The sequence below is a fragment of the Carassius auratus genome, chromosome 23 (genome assembly GCF_003368295.1).
Source record: "Carassius auratus strain Wakin chromosome 23, ASM336829v1, whole genome shotgun sequence".
Classification (NCBI taxonomy): Eukaryota; Metazoa; Chordata; class Actinopteri; order Cypriniformes; family Cyprinidae; genus Carassius; species Carassius auratus.
Genome location: NC_039265.1, coordinates 263,415 through 281,244, shown reverse-complemented (window position 1 = coordinate 281,244; position 17,830 = coordinate 263,415). Strand labels below are relative to the sequence as shown.

The window sequence follows — 17,830 nt, the reverse complement described above, 5'->3', positions numbered from 1 at the left end:
ACCCGTAAAATCTTGTCTGGCGGTTCTCCGTCCATTCACACACACACACATCACCTGTTCCTCTACATCTCTGGCTACATCCTAAGTGCCTGCGGTTGTGTGAAAATCCTTGTGTGTGTGTGCTGTGAATTAGACTTCCCTTTTAGTACACTTTGAGTGACTGATATGTGTAACTACTATTGTGTATGTGTGTACACCCAAACAACCCCAAAGACCACACACACACTTGCAAACACAACATGCACCCACGCTTGATCACTCACGCTCACAACCCCAGGCACACACATCGCTCTGTTGACCATGGCTTACGCCGTTGAAATCCAGCTGCAGTAACAGTTGTTCGCCGCTCTTCCCGGATCTCCACAGAAACCAGAGCCTGGCTGTTATCGGATCCTGCTCGGCTTTCCTCCTCGGGAAAGAAGAATGCAGTGAGAAGGAGGAGAGAGAGAGAGAGAGACAGAGGGAGGCAGGGTGAAGGAGAAAGAGAGGGAGGGGGCGATGGTTTGGTCATGGTCCCGTGTGGGAATATTTAATAACAAACATTAAAAATACCACAGAAAGACTTTGCCACATTCCCACGGTCCAACTGCAGCCAGGCCCTGACAGCACGGTTATAAATACCAGCTATAGAGTGGCCCAAGAGTGCACTTACAGTACAACACACACATACAGTACACACACAACCCATGCATATAGACCCACAGTTACAGATCCATGTACGGTACATCTGGAGAAGCTCTGTGGAGCTGCTTGGATGCTTTTTGTGGCATTTACATCCAAGGTTAAATATATGAAATGCATGCATGCTCAAAAAAAACACACTTGCTCTGTAGTGTGCTATCTGCATAGGCTGCATTTTAAGGCGTCATAGGCACACTCCTGACATCAGGGCTATTTCAAAAGGTAGAGATATGTCTCTTTAATGTATCGTTGGCTATGCTTTGAGATGCGCATCACATCGGCATCAGTTATGGAGATACACATCCCTTGTATGCATAAAGTGCATGTACTATAGACCTTATGCATCAGAGAAACTAATGCTTTAGAATTTTGTCTTTTGTTATACTCCTGAAGAGTAATTAGCTGGTTTATTGTAAAGTTAACGAAAGTTATGTGCATTGTAACGGCCGTAGCGGATCTCATAAATATCAGTAGACCAAAAAAAAAGACAAACACCGTGCTGAAAAGGGGCAGAGCTACATATGGTTATAAGGCCAATAAACATACAGCCAATTTTTGTAATTTCCCATACTCAAGTTCACGTATGCACCTTGAATTCTGGTGGCAATCAAAAGGTGGCAACAATGGCCCAATGCAGGAGATGGAACAACAACATCAAACTATTCGAGACCACAACAGCAATCTGCAGCTGTGTTGAGGGGGTTAAAATATCTCTAACTCTATTTTTAATGAATACAAAGACATTTTTAGCACTTATAACTTCTGGACAGAAATAGCGCAGCTATTGGACGAGGACGAATCCTGTGAATCCACGTGTCAAAATGCATGCTATCTAATGTAGAATACCTTGAAAGATTATGAGTTCAGTTGCATGTTTACACTAAGCATTCACGCCAAAACTTAGGTATACTTTTTGCATTTAGGAATCAGTTGCCTATATAGACAGTAGGCAGCATGACAGCGTATTGAGCTTTGGAAGAAAGCTACTATTTTCATCACCACCATTTTGTCAAGAAAAAACACGTCGGACTGGCCGAGGAAAACAGGGGAAGCTCTCATTGCCTTTTTTCCGTTCCTGAAACAATGAGACTGGAAGCTGGCCGTGTGCCCCCCTCTTTGTGTGTGTTTGTGTGCATGTGTGTGAGTTCTTTCGCTCTCAGCCTTCACAGGTCGCAGGGCTTAACCCAACATGGCTCCCTTGTTCCTGTTATTGGACAAGACATTAGTCTCAGTGTCAAGCAGCTTTGGGGTTTGCGGCCAATTTTAGATGTACTACAAATGAGGGTGTGAAACAGCAAGAGTGTAAAAAACACAAGAGCAGTTTGGCGTGTGGAAACTTATATGGTATAACAGAACACTTTGAACCATTTATAGAGTTGACTAATTTAGTGTGTGACACATTTGTTTTACAATAACTGTATGGTCTTTTTTTATTTTTGGCCTTTTCAATGTTGGGAATTTAGAGGCAGAGAGGAGGAGAAGCATTTCAGTTGTGTGTAACACCCATTAGTGAATTGTGCTGTGCAGCAATATTAGCATGGGCTTAGCAAGTCTTGCTTTGGCTGTACATGTGGAGTTTGTAATCTTTCTGATGTTTGATAAAGTGCCATAACAGCATGGAAGTAACACAAACTGGCTAGATTAATCACTACCATATTTTGGCTACAATGCTTTAGCACTCAGCTTGGGACATTTCAAACAATACTTCAACAAAGGATAATATTTAGGAATGAATTCGATCTGACTCTTACGATGGACACTCCCTCGTACATGCAGAGGAGAGCGTTTGAATCATTGTAACAACAACATCTTCTTTTGTATCTTATCTACACAAGCAACTCCTTGCTAGTTCCTATGGTTGGAAACAGCATGTCTTGCTCATTCGGTCTTCCATACAAAGGCGAGTTTCACAGAGTGTATTTATTGCGCTAATAAAATGAAATGCATGTCTGTGGTGGCAGAATTATTGTGCAATAAAAGCCTGAAGAACCAAAAGATTCTTACCGCAATAATCGAGTCTTAGACACCACAGATATTTCACTTATGGTTTGGCCAGGGGCTGTTATTATGTCACGGGCCATGAGTCAAATAGGTATGGGTCATTCTCAAGGTGAAAATTGCTTTTATAGTCATTATATCTCTCTGAATTATAAACTCTATGGCTATGGTCACCCCAACATTTAGTATTGGGATGTTTAGCCATATTCACTGTTCTTAGGTGAAGATTAAAATGTACAGACAAGCAGTATATCATCAAAAGGGTTTAAAGTGTCACAGCAATGGTATACCAGTTCATTTGTTTGTTCTTCTCGATCAAAACTTTAAAAATAATATTAGTTGAACAGGGAAGATTATGTACCTGCTAACAGGCAAACAACTGACTTATTGAATCCTCATCAGATTTCATAGGGCAGGTGTGGGCAACCCAAGGTCCACAGTCCTTATCTAGCAGCAGTTTTATCTAAAGTGTCTTACTTTAAAGTGACAATCCTAACTAGAGTAACCTGTGGTTAAAAGTTTTGGCACAATGCTTTCAAGGCTTCAACCAGCCACCTTCCAGTTTCCATGCATGCTTCTAGACCACACCACCTACCGTATGGAAAGGTCTGAGGAAAGTAAAATCTCTGGTCTCAAATTTTCGTTTTAGCACAAGAAGAAGAAAAAAAGGACACCATCAGCAGCTGCCATTGGAAACAGTGATGAAACATGCTACACCATTTGCCAGTGTGTAAACTCTTGATGGTCTAAAAGAGTTTGGTGGATGTCAGGAGAACATTACCTCCCTGAATTGCATGGTGTCACATGTGAAATTTAGTGGACAGTCTGGGGTTGTTGTTGTTGTTTTTAGCTTTGGACGAGATATCATAAATCCAATGGGGAATTATAATGAAAGAGTATGCAGTGATGCACTGCTGGGTTATTCTCAGCATGACAGTGTCCATGTGCAACAAAAATGAATCCAAACACAAATGGTTATGAGACGTGTGTACAACAGGGTTATTCAAATCTTCAAATCCTGGAGAGCCAATGTGCTGCAGAGTTTAGCTCCAACCCTGATCAAACTCACCTGAGCACGCTTATCAGTGTCTTCAGGATCATTAGAAAATCACAGGTAGGTGAGTGCATTGGACTTCCAGGACAAGATTTGAATAACCCTGGTGTTACAAGAACTTGTTTGAGCCCAAACCTCAACTCCACTCAGTACCTTCAGGATCAATGTTTGAGCAAGTTTACTTGAACTGGGCATTGCTGATACTGTTAGACACCCTGTGTTTGACATGGTAATTGCTGTAAAATGTGTGTGTGTGTGTGAGTTTTTGACTGCGTAGAGTTTCACTTGTGCGTCAGCACTCTTACCACAGTCTCTCTTTCCAAAATCTTTCCCTAGTTCTTCCTAACCCCTACAAAACCACCACTGCCCTCCCTGTCTCTCTCTCTTTCGCACCCAGCTGTGCGGAAAGTGAACCCCATTTCCTCAGCTGCCTGTTTCTCTCTCTCTCTCTCTCTCTTTCTGGACTGACGTGTGGAAAGCAGGCTTCATTTTCTGTGGTCACCATTCCAGGGGAGCCTCCCTCATTCCTGCCGGTTTATGTCAAACAAGCTTTGCTGGTCTCCTGGGTAGCAGTAAATTAGCCTGGGTTTAAATACTTATCTTATTGAGAATTTTCATCTAGTTTTGTTGTGCCCTGGAAATGTTTTTGACCTCTCTGTAATGTCTTTTTCCTAAAATTTTACACATTATTCACATCTGATTCAAAGTCTTTAGTGCATGATGGGTTCATAAATTGGGAGGTGGCTGCACTATTTGGCTAGGAACATGTAGTTTAATTAGCTCATGCAGCAACACCTACTTTAAAATGATGTAGTGTACTGGAACAAAGTAAACATTTAATATTCTTAGTGGGGGAATTTTACTTAGTTATATGCCTATCCGCTCGATAATGATACTCAGATGTGCTCTAAAGGTCTAAACATCATTGACTTTGTGTCAGAATTTGGATCATTTTTCCAATGGTGTCTGAGAAAAAAAAAAACTGAAATCAAATTACAATACTTTGGCGCCCCCTGTCTGTCTAATATGACCCATTCTGCTTCTTCAACAAGCAATGAGAAGTTGCCAGCAGAGGGCACTCTAAACTAATAACAATAAACCCTTATTACAATACACCAGCTTGGGCAGTATGGAGGTAAAATTAAATAAAATAATAAAATAAAATACTTCTTCCTGAGACCTGTACTGAGTCAAAAATAAGCTCAAGTGCATTGATTATAATGATCAGAAATGGTTCCAAATGTTTCAGAATAATTTTACAGAGGTTTGCCACTTGATCCATCAGGTAGAGATGAACTTCTACCCTAATGATAAAGACACTCTGAAGAAAACAAGATGATGTGCAGTGCCAAGCTGTGGGGAAAAAAAAGTATTGGGCAATAATATGGGCAATATGCAGTATCTCTGTGATTTTAACTCATCCTTGACTCTGAGGTGCAATATTGTACCACAAAAGCCAGAAAGACAGGTCTTATATCACACAATAATACCAGCCTGCTCACTCAGAGCCTCTGATTGCTCTGAGAGGAACAGTGATTCTCGGTCAAGAGGGACAGAGGGATTATTTTGTTCTTTTCTTCACTCTATTACATGGTGAAAGCAGTTAAGCTCTGCGTGAAATCAGCCGAGGTTTCATGCCACAATACCACAGAGCAGCTTTGCTTTTACCTCAGCCTAACCTCTCTCTCAGACTGTGGGTGGCTACAAATATTGGACTCTGGTGTTTATAGTGCACAGATATATTTCAGTGCCAATCTGGCCACAGCTGGCAGGAATGTATGTGTGTGTTTTTCTTCGCTAACAAAAAAGTACCATAGTTATTTGGATGTGGTTTTTGGACACTGGAATTGTGGTAACACCAAGGTATTCTCTGAAAATACACTGGAAATATTACCATATTTTCATTAAATACCAAGGTAAATATCAAATGTGATATTATTTTTGTATATAATTGCGCCATACTGGTTGATTTCAGTGTAGATGGCGTATTCGATTTGTTATTAATTTTTTGGGTAAAAAAAAAAAAAAGAAAAAAAGAGTAAATCAATTGTGGGTTTGTGTTTATATATATATATATATATATATATATATATATATATATATATATATATATATATATATATATATATATATATGTGTGTGTGTGTATATATATATATATATATATATATATATATATATATATATATATATATATATAGATATATATATATATATAGATATATATATATATATATATAGATATAATAAAATGGCTTAACTTGAAGTGCAGTGGGTCTATCAGGTTTCTCGATCCCTCTAAATTAAACAGGGGCAGGAGAAAGTGTTATAACACTAAATTACACACTTCTCCAGGTAAAGTCCCCTACTGAGATGATTTCGATCCCTCCTATAAACTGCCGCTGCGCTACACTCAGGAGACACCTGGCTCGGCCCTGAATGATCAGTCACAGCTGCTCAGATCAATACATGCTTTCTAATAGAAGCTCTCACATCAACACACTTAGTTTAGACACTTAAGCCTGTGGAGATGGAGAACGGAGCAGCAGCACGGATCGACTCAGTTGAGTAGAAACAAGGCATGGGAATAAATAAATGATAGATGAATGACTGAAATTTGGATGTGAGAACAGTATAAGAGGAATGCAATGAATGTGTGAAAGTTGTAAATGGGTTCAGAAATAATGAAGAAAATGCAACAATGAAAGTGAACAAGAGAATGAAGGACTGCCAGAGATTGGCAGTAAGATGCACTGTAAACATTGAAGGAACGTTCTGGTTTACTTACAGTACGCATATATGATATATATATACATATACACTTTTTTCAACCCCATTATCATGCAAACACATCATTATGAGTGGCATTTTGTTGGCTAACTCTTTGTAAATGTATTACTGATATTTTTGTTTGCCATGGGATTTTAAAATTTTTTGTCTTTGATAATTAACCAAATGCAGTTACATATGCTGCACATTTTTAAGATGATTCCTTAAAGGACATTCAGTGACTTAATTCAGCATGTTTTTCTTTAGGAAGAAAGATGCAGTGTTATGTGTCAAGACTCGAGAGAGAAAAGTGTTGGTGCTGGTTTCTCCCCCTCCCTCTCTTTGCTTCTTCTCAAGGTGACACTTCCATCTGCCCCTTCCCTCTCTTTTCCAATCTTTTCTTTAAATGCCCCTCTAGAGCTGATGTCACAGCTTTTTCACGGTCTTGCTGAAGGATATGCTTTACTCTCTAATCTATATTCCACTCATGCCTGCATTTCCATTCTCTTTAGAGTCAGTGTCCATTACACACCCAATGATATTTCATTGCAACTGAGAACGAATGTTGAGCGAAAGAGGAGAGAGAGACTATTTGCATGAAGCACACATCGTCTTCCTTTATAAATGTTGAAGAAATGGACAGGGAGGACTCTTGTGTCCATAAACACATGAACAAAATACTCTCCACTCCTATTCACATTCAATGGGCACTACAGCACAGCCTTTTTAAGTATTTTCATATTTTATTGTTTTGATCATTTAAATATCCTCCAGATTTGTAGCAGACTTCTTTTCTGCAGATAAAAAAAGGAGGTTAGGGTTTCTTTTTTAAACAGTTTTTTTCAACTACCAGCTGAAAATGCAAATTATTTGTATATTATCTTAAAACTTCTACTAAAAAAAGTAATCAATAACAACACACAAAATATGGCGATGAACACATTACAGTAATAATACGGAAGTCCTAATTTTCACTACAATCAATAACTGAGACAATTGCTAAGACAGCCTATTTTTTGCTGTTTTCAGGCTTTCCCTGTTATTGATTGCTATATGTCTGACTTGTTAATTCGTTTGGGAACTGGATCAACTGACTCAATGGACTGAAAAGATTCACCTTTAAAAGAACACATTTAACAATTACTTAAATTTCGAGTAGTTTCTCGCATAAAGGTACTTTTAAGATGTTTCTTGCTTCTTGATGTTTGAAAGCCTGTCCCTGTTCTGTCCTGTTTCCTGTTTATTGTCAATGTTCACTGAAAACTGGTTGTTGTTATAATCAAAGAAACCAAGTCATACATATTTAAATGACAGGAGTGCGAGAAATAATTTATTTATTTTTGTTATTCGAAGTTCTTTAAACTTGACTGAGTTATCTCAGAACAGATCATTACTATATTACCAATAACAGGGTTGCCAAGTTTGATTGCTTGGCTGGAGTACAATTTTGAAGACTGAATTGATCTCATGCTCCTATATCCAACCATTTACTTTTAATTATCTTAACACTCTAAATTAAATAAGTCACTTAATCTTGCAGATACACTTCTAAGAAACTCTCCTGTATTAAGGTTAGTTCACAAATTACTGACCCTCATGTCCTTCAAAATCTTCATAACACAAATTAAGATTAAGCATTCAAAGCGGGGCCGTAGCTGGGGTTAGCGCGGCCCCGGTGCAGGTTGTACCACTGGGCCCTGTTTGACATTGTTTAATTTTTATGTTCGCTCTATTTATTTATTTGTGTTATTTACACGTTTAAGTTTTTTTTCTCTCAAGTTTGTAGGTGTCCAAGTACAGAAACTCAATAATAAATGTAAAATAGCACTGCATAGTCTTCACTGTAAAAAAATACATATACAGTCAAACCTAACTTTATTCAGACACCTTTAACATTTCTCACATTATCAGTTTATTTGCTATAGTTTAGAAAATGGTAATTAAATATGACAAGAACTCAGAGTTAAACTGTCAGAACAAATTCATCTTGATAATGTCAGATAACTTTAAAGGGGGGGTGAAATGCTTGTTTTCACTCAATATCCTGTTAATCTTGAGTACCTATAGAGTAGTACTGCATCCTTCATAACTCCAAAAAGTCTTTAGTTTTATTATATTTATAAGAGAAAGATAGTCTGTACCGATTTTTCCCGGAAAAACACGACCGACTGGAGGCGTGACGTGTGGGCGGAGCTAAAGAATCACAAGCGCGAGTAGGCTTTTGTGTTGAGAGCGTTTGGAAGCTGTGACTTTACCGTGAGGAAAAAACATCACCCAAAACAAACCATGGCTTACAGTCAGATTCAGCCGTTTATTTATGATCCAGAATCAGATCCAGAGGCTGAAACTGAACAAGAGCAGCAGCAGCAACGGCGTCTCTATGTGGTATGTACTGAAACTGTATATATTTGCTTAGCGGTTTTGGAAAATGACTAAGTTCCACTTTATGTCTTTTTTTTTTTTTTTGAGCTGTACATGTGGAAAGTGCAGTTTGATGACAGCATCGCATGTTGTTTACTTGATGTGCTTACGCGCCGATAGCTAAGTTAACAACACAGAGATATTTGAAGCAGTTTTACTCACCGCCTGCGGTTCCAACACACGATCGTGACCCTTTTTCGTTGGGATTGCATTATCCTTAAGAAATAAATGATACGCAAATCCGGAGTCAAACTGGGCCTTGTTTGTAAAACAAGGATCTTCGAAATGCAGGGAACAAACAAAAACACTTGCACAACTCCGTTGATGCTCTGTAAAAATAAACTCCATCCACTGGTCGCTTAATGCTGTTTCTCTTTTGGTAATCTGTGCAGGGTTGTCTTGCCCTGGCAACCAAAAACACACTTCTTTTTTGAAATTTCGCGACGCTCTCGCTCTGATCAGTGAAGTCTGTTGTGCTCTCAGTGCTCTGCTATACAGGAGCGCGCGCTCTTCCAGCAGAAGTGCCCTTAGGACCCATATAAGGAAATCCCGCTCCATCTAACGTCGCACAGAGCCATACTCGAAAAAAACTTTCAGAAACTTGTGACAAACCGGAAGGAGTATTTTTGGAACAGAAATACTCCTTCAAACGTACAACTTAATTTTTGAAACTTTGTCCATGTTTAGCATGGGAATCCAACTCTTTAACAGTGTAAAAAAACTCAGTATGCATGAAATAGCATTTCACCCCCCCTTTAATAGAAAGATATGTAATGGATTACAATCAACCAAAACTTCAGACAACTGTTAATATGACAATATTTACACAACTATCAATACAATTACCAAGCATTGCTTAGTTTTGTTCAGTCTGTGGTGTAAAAAGGTTGCATTAGCAATTAAAGAAAAAACACTTAAGCAAAACATGGTCAGGCCAAAGTGTCTGAATAATTTATGGTCCTAAATTTGTTTGATCAATTTTACTGTATGAAGAATTTTTGGGTACAATATGTCACAGTTTACTTTATTTAGCTATACTCACTTATATAAATGAACTATAGTGTCCTGCAACCAAATATAAAAAATAATATCTGGTGTCTGAATAATTTTTTTTTGACTGTGGATACTTGTTAAAGCTACAAAGTTATTCAGTCAAGAGCAGAGAGTGATTTCCTTTCTTTCATTTTCTCGGATTAACAATCCAAGAACTCTCTGACCTTCCATAGACAGCAAGGATCCTTACACGATCAAGGCTCAGAAACGTAGCAATGAGATCATTATTTATTTATTTATTTAAAGTTTATTTAACAGGGACCATACAAGCAAACATAGTTACAATACAAAGCCTGTAACTGATGTGCAGCATATAGAGATTATAGCTAGTGCTAATTTTCAACTCCTATTAAAATAATCCATGTGACATCAGTGGTTCAACTGTAATTTTAAGCTATGAGAACACTTTTTGTGACTCCTTGGTGTCACCCTATAGCACTATTTTTAAGAGTTTAACATACGTAAACAACGTATGCAATGTATGTACATGTATGTTTTGCATTGATATGTTGTTTTTGTTCAGATCATTGTGTACACAACGTAAAGAGTGTATCTCGCATAAGATGCAACTGACACAGAACAGCATACATTGTTTTCATATGTGATACTCTCCAAAATGGTGCTATAGGGTAACTTGGAGGGGAGTAAAAGATGAATAAATTATTTTTATTTTTTTTTGCATGCATTCTCGACGCGTACGACCTATAACAATGCCTGGAATGGCTTGCACGTATGTGGTCATCAGAAGTGAGAAAAAAGTATTTATAACATTTTAAATATGGAAATGTAATAAAAATGCATTTATTGGCTAAAGGAGGACTTCATTCTCCCTACCACCCACACACACAACCCCACGCCCATGAAAAGCAATGATCCTAGTACTAAGCCTTGTGGTACTCCATATTGCACTTGTGATCGATATGATACCTCTTCAGTCACTAGATTTATAATCACAATATAAATCTCACCGGGGACATTTTGGGGCATCTGCAGAATGAATACATGTAAAGATGAATAAATGTAAAGTTTAAAATTGTGACAGCAATTATCAGAAGAGGGATTACTGTCATTATCTTCCTTCCCTCCTAAGTTATCTTATCCTACCTGTTACTATCTGATCCTGTGCTACTCCTAACATCTGTCCCTGCTGAAACCATTCATGCTGTAGGATCTCCTCAATAGTTGCTCTCTCGGTTGGGTGATAAGCCAGGCAGCGGCTTATCAAATCCTGCAATTCTGTTCAAGTTTTTCATTGGTTAGTCATGTATATTCTTTTATGTCCATGTAACTTGTTAATGTTGTCAAGTGAAGAAGCTTCTGAAATTTGTAGCATGAATAATGCTTTGGTTTAACAATGTTACTGTCACATTGTTCTCTCACACCTGTGGAAATGCTGATGTTAAAACTCAAACTGCCATGCATCATGTCTTCTAGACTTTTAAAGGGCTGACATCTGCACACCATTGTGTACATCATTTTGCCCAGAGACCAGACGGTTGTTGGCCCTGCTTCGTATTTTAAGTCCTTGTAGTATTCAGGTGGGCAGACTCCTGTTCATAAAAGCAAGAGATATTCAGGTTGAGCAAACATTTTACCTACAAAAGTCATCATCAACTCGACCAAATGTCCATTTTCACACATCAGGTCATTGTTATTATTAAATATTATTAAATGAATACACAAAAGTTTGGCTTCTCTTAGGCCTTACTGCAACAGTAGCACAAAACGTCAAACTCACCTGTAAAATCACCCAAGTACCCTGATGTTTTCACGAGGTCACCGCAGCCGAAGTCTATCAGTTTGACTTGGTTAGTGTTTGTGTTGATCAGAAAGTTATTCAACTTAATGTCACGGTGGAAGACGCCTCGGTCAAGACAGTGCTTGGCCCCGAGCACCGCTTGGTACATCAGCCTACGAGTCTGTGATTCGTTCACTCGCTGCATATTGTTAACCATGAATTTGAGCAAGTCCTTGCAGGGTTGTGGATATTCCAGGATCAGGATGAACTGATTGTCCTCTTCAAACCATTCCAGCATGTGCACAATGTAGGGGCTTAACGGAGGCCGTTTCAGCAGCAAGTTTAGAGCCACTTCTGCAAACAGCGGCTTTGAACAGCCAGGCTTCAGAAAAGAGAGATCAGTAATTAAGAGTTCAATATCACATTTAAATTGTATCTGCGTTTTTATTTGTATTAAATTATAATTTGTATGTACAGTAGTTTGTATTTAAATGTGTTCATTGAGTTATGTCAACTTACTATTTCAATATACCGGTCTGTTTCACACTTGGGGATGAATTTGATGGCAACCTGCAAAAAATAAATATATTGAATAAATGAAAAATCAAACAAATTAATAAATACATTAATAAGTGCACTAGATGTTACTGATGGGTAAACTGATCGTATTGAATCTGCAAATTAACATTAATTATATATATGTTTTTTTTTTAAATTGAGATTTATAAATCATCTGAGAGCTGAATAAATAAGCTTCATGTTGATGTATGGTTTGTTAGGAGGACAATATTTGGCTGAGATACAACTATTTAAAATCTGGAATCTGAGGTTGCAATAAATCTAAATATTGAGAAAACAGCCTTTAAAGTTGTCCAAATGAAGTTCTTAGCAATGCATATTACTAATGAAAATGTAAGTTTTTATATATTTACGGTGATAAATTCACAAAATATTTACATAGAATGTTAGGCATTCAAATATACTTGTGTGACTTAATACTGGTTTAGTGGTCCAGAGTTACATATTGTCATTATCACAAATATTTCCATTTAAATTTCATTCTATTCTAAGCACTTATCTATATGGTCTAAATAGATTGATGAATAAAGTGGTGATTCTACCTGCTCACGTAGAAATTTGGAAATCCCCTCATACACAGTGCCGAAGCCTCCTTCTCCAATCTCTTCTCCCACTTCATAAATCTCATCAAAAGGAACTGCAAAAATTAACAAAGAAAGCTTGTTAATATATGAGATTCACAGTTTTACATAAAGTCCAATAGCAGTGCTTGAATAAACAAACACATCCAGTTCACATCAGATACATGCACACTAAATATGCTCAATGTTTGAGACTAACGCTGCATCCGAAATTGAATATAAAGTAAGTTCAAAATCAAATGAAGAACCTACTCAGACAGTATGTGATTTCGGATTAAATGAAAATAATACTACTTGGTCAGAGCACTAGATTTATCCTTTATGTTTGGAATATCGTTGAGGAATTAGTCATACGTGTATAAACACACAGACTACAGGTTAACTAGACACAGATGTGAAACAATCAGTGGAGGAACAAGAAAAGGTTAACAAGTGGACATAGTCTCACCAGGAGTTGGATCGGTGAAACAGGCTGCTCTGAAATGGGTTTGATCTGTGATTCGTCTATACTTGGATGCACCTGGAAATTTGGGGGTTACTGGATCAAGAGCAGACGGGCCTGGAAGAGGATCAGCTGGATCCTGCAGACCCACTGCCACAAGACCAGATGCTCCTACGACAGCTGTCCTCTCTGAAACATCTGGATCTTGATCAGGCTCAGATGAACCAGACTGAGGATCTTCTGGAGGATCAGCTGGTTCCTGTAGAGCCGTCGATTCAGGGATGTTTGGATCCGGCTGAAGATCATTGAGATCCTGTAGAGCCGTCGACTCAATGATGTTTGGATCCAGCTGAAGATCAGTGAGATCCTGTAGAGCCGTCGACTCAGGGACGTTTGGATCCGGCTGAAGATCAGTGAGATCCTGAAGAGCCGTCGACTCAATGACGTTTGGATCCGGCTGAAGATCAGTGAGATCCTGTAGAGCCGTCGACTCAATGACGTTTGGATCCGGCTGATAATCAGCTGAATCTGTGTCAAGCTGTGGACAAAGTGGAGCCACCTTGTTGTGCTTTTTCTGTTGTGTTGCTGCACGTTTTACAGCCCGCCACGCTCTTTTGAAGAATGCACAGATGTGTTTCTTCTTCTTCTTGTTTGCTTGATTTTCAAAAAAAAAAATGAAATGATGGTTACAAATTTCCAACAGATATTAGAAATCACATTTTGAGGCTAGACACAAAGGATAAACTTTCCAACTTATTGCAAATAATAGTTAAATAAACATACTCAACAGGGTCACTAGACACAAGTGTGAGAAACAGGACAGAATTAAAATTACAGTAGACCCACCTTCAGCTGGCTCAGGATCAGCTGGTTCTTCATCACAGTTCACCGGTGTGACGCTGGATGGACGCGGTGGAGGATCAGTTTGCTCCTGTAGGGCTGTTGGCTCAAGGCCGGAGGGACCTGGCTGTGGATCAGCTAGATGCCAATGTGCCGCTGGTTCGAGGCCGGACGGACCACACTGAGGATCAGCTGAATCTGTGTCGGACACAGACTGATGAGGGACCACACTGTTGCCTCCACGTCGACACTTGTCTCCGCTTTTCACAGCACGCCATGTCTTTTTGAAGAATGCACAAAATCTATTGTTGTGTTTTGATGCTTTTTCTGTAAATAAAATAAATAAATATTTATGGTTACTAAGCTGACTTTAACTAAATTAAAATTTACATTTAACATGAAATGCCACAACAAACTACATTAGTACTATATTATATATTATACTGTATAACTGAAGTATTTCACAAAATGGAATAAAAAAATATATTAATTACATTGTTAGTAACAAATTACAAAATTAAACAATTAACAAAATGATTATTCGAATCAAGGATTTTTTTTATAGTTATTTTCCTGGTGTGTGAAACCTGTGAAAAATAAGTCAAATGATATTTGACAATCTGAAGTTTGTTGTTGACCTGTTGGGTTGTTCTCCATAGCTGCTGCTGCTGCTGCTGAAGAAGAAGTTAGGGTTTGCTCCTGAAGGGTCGGTGTTTCCTCCAGCTGTCAGTGTATCATCTACTAACACTGAACACTAGAGCTGACTCCACTGACTCCCGCGCTGGAGAAACGCTGGAAAATCAGCAATCGACTCGAGTGTTTTCTTACGGGATGATCTTTGCTTCTGCTCGGATTCTCGCTGAACTGACCCACACGAGATCAGATTAGTTGTGAGGCTCGACGCTGAACTCGGGCTGTAGAACGCTTCACTGTGACGTCAATGAACTTTCTGTGACGTCACGTGTACACTGGGCGCGCTGTGTGGATTGGCCTCACATAATCGCATTATTTGAAAGAGAGTAAATTAGCGGTCTTTACTGTTATATATGTAAGGAATAATCAACGGCCGTGAATACTTAGAAAATAATACACACCTGAGGTGTTGACGCGCACGACGCGAAGCGTCCATTACTCCGCTCATATTACGGTTACCACAAGACATCAGATTATATATTGCAAGGCAATATATAGTTTTTGTACTTAAAACACTATGTAATTAGGATTAATTTCCAACTTTCCATTGCTAATTCCAAAACTTAATTTTAGACCTAGTAATGGAGGCCATTGATACCAGACTAATTGGAAAGAGCGAGAGAGAGAGAGAGAGAGAGAGAGAGAGAGAGAGAGTAACGTTACCTGTGAGTCAGTGCATCTCTTCTTAAAAGTGTTCGTCAGCAGTCTTTCCAAGCAAACACAGCACGTTGTGAGGACGTCGCCAGGATTAAACAAATAAATAGTTTTCTTAGCAAATGGTGATAATTTTTTACTGACCGATTTTTTGAAAGAGGGCACGGGACAAATAACATTTAAACTAGCTGCGTGCGTCACTTTCTCAGCACTTCAACGTTAAATGCGCGTGCACGTAATTTTGTTCTGTAACGGTCAACTTCCAGCTGACGGACACGGAGGAAAAGGTAAGAGCTGGGGCGTAGATTACGCGGGTGACGTGTAAAAAAAAACAAGCTTAAAACAGTAAGTTGTTAATGTTTTTTTCTTTTTCTTTTTTAAGAAGTCTCTTCTGTTCACCAAGCCTACATTTATTTGATAATGTTCAGCAAAACAGTAAAAAAATGTAAATATTTTTACTAGCCTATTTAAAATAACTGTTTTTTATTTTAATATATTTCAAAATTTAATTTATTGAAAATTATTATTATTATTATTATTATTTGCATCATTACTCCAGTCACACAAATTCTGATATTCTGATATGTTGCTCAAAAAGTTATCTGGCTCAGCTCTGTGTTCATCTTCAGTTCTCTCTTCACAGCAGTTCAGTCAGTGAACTGTTGGAGTAAATGAATTACTCCGGGATATTGGTTTGTTTAAACTCAGAGGGAGTGTCTGCCACGTTAAAAAAGTTAACAGCTTAAGTCATTTGTGGATGAATGCGTATTGGAGACGCGAATCGTTTCACAAGGCCTTAAAAAATCTTAAATGTCTTAAAATCAGATTCAATGGGTCAATCAGATCCCAATTCTGCAAAAATTGGACAGACACATTTCCTCCCTGATGTACAGTAGTTACTCGTTAGCTGACCTGCCTCCAAGCCTCTTGCAAGTTTACTGAAAAATGGCTCTAGAATTTTCTTGCCCAGCCAGACAAAAAGCCTGATTAAAACTTAAGTGACAAAAAATAACCAGTGATGCATCGAAATGCAAGAATGATTATGGTTTTATTATATTCAACTTTATGGTGCTTTATAATGTTTTTGTGCCTTTCGTAGGGCTTAAAAAGTACACAGAATAGTATACGCACAATAACAGATTTGTCTTGTCTGGAAAAAATATCATATCACGGTTTTATTTTTAGAAATATCACGATTCTTTGTCATGCTGGTTTTACTATTCTGCAAGTTGTCTGAGCAGTACAGCCAAACTAATTTCCCTATTTAAAAAAAAAAAGCCTTTCAGGGTCAAATTAGGTGAAGATAAAATTGTATTATATATTATATAATTATATATATAATATTCTATAATTATTATAATATTATATAAAACGTATTATTGAAAATCTTATCTTATTAATAAAATCGTAGTATTTTATCTTTGTTATTAAAAAATAAGAACAAATATACACATTACAAATACACAAAATATACAAATAAAACAAACAGTGCTTTATTTTCAGATACAATAGCTGTATTTAGCATTCAAGAAATTGAATGAACAAATGTAAAACTGAAAGAAAAAACTATATAGATTGATTCCTATTAAAGCAAATTTATTAAACCTACAATATGGAATTTTTGGCCACCAGGGGTCACTCAATCAAAATAATAACATAAGACGGACTTTGATGACGTCGGGAAAGAGCGTAAGGCTCATGGGAGTTGTTGTTCATTGGAACACACGCTCCGTCGCTCCCTATCATTCCTCACTCATTCTTACTTAGTATTTTGACAATCACGTCTTTTCGAACGGAGAGACGGTTTCAACGGCAACAGCTATCAGGCATATAACATGCAAGTCTTCCTTCAGAAATACAGCGATATAAAAACACCTGTGCCTCGCTTTGATATTTAAACATATTTAAATGTAAGGAATTATTATTATGAAACGTGCAGTAAGTAACGTTACTCATGTTTATTCAATGAAGCCTTTTTGAAAAAAGATCAGTTTTAAAATTGTGGCGAGTCTCCAAAAATAAATAAATGTATGGGAAACACACCCCGCAGCACAACCACCTGAGCCCAACTTCAGTCTACTCATCACCTTGACTTTAACTGCGTTTGTAGAAGGCACCGCAGCCAGTAGAGCTGAAACAACGAATCGATTTAATCAATTATTAAAATAGTTGTCAACTAATTTAGTAATCGATTCATCGCTAAATAAATTTTATTTGCCATAAGCGGCTCATTTCGTGCATATTTCAAATCTGCGGTGACCAAAGTGTGGCAGTAATGAGCCACCGGAGGATTTACTCAGCCAGTACAGCAGGTGAAGTAGCGAATA

At 38.0% G+C, this 17,830-nt stretch overlaps 1 protein-coding gene across 1 annotated transcript; it reads right to left on the bottom strand.

Annotated features, from left to right (window-relative positions):
* Positions 1 to 10,788: 10,788 nt before the first annotated feature.
* LOC113040848 (serine/threonine-protein kinase pim-2-like) lies at positions 10,789 to 14,813 on the bottom strand. Its single transcript, XM_026199054.1, has 9 exons — positions 14,795 to 14,813; positions 14,163 to 14,483; positions 13,323 to 13,970; positions 12,836 to 12,930; positions 12,234 to 12,284; positions 11,715 to 12,096; positions 11,359 to 11,526; positions 11,081 to 11,212; positions 10,789 to 10,963 (listed from the first exon to the last, which is right to left on the bottom strand). Exons 1-9 carry the CDS (start codon positions 14,811 to 14,813, stop codon positions 10,941 to 10,943), a joined length of 1,839 nt encoding a protein of 612 aa, XP_026054839.1. The 3' UTR covers positions 10,789 to 10,940.
* Between the last annotated feature and the right edge of the window lie 3,017 nt (positions 14,814 to 17,830).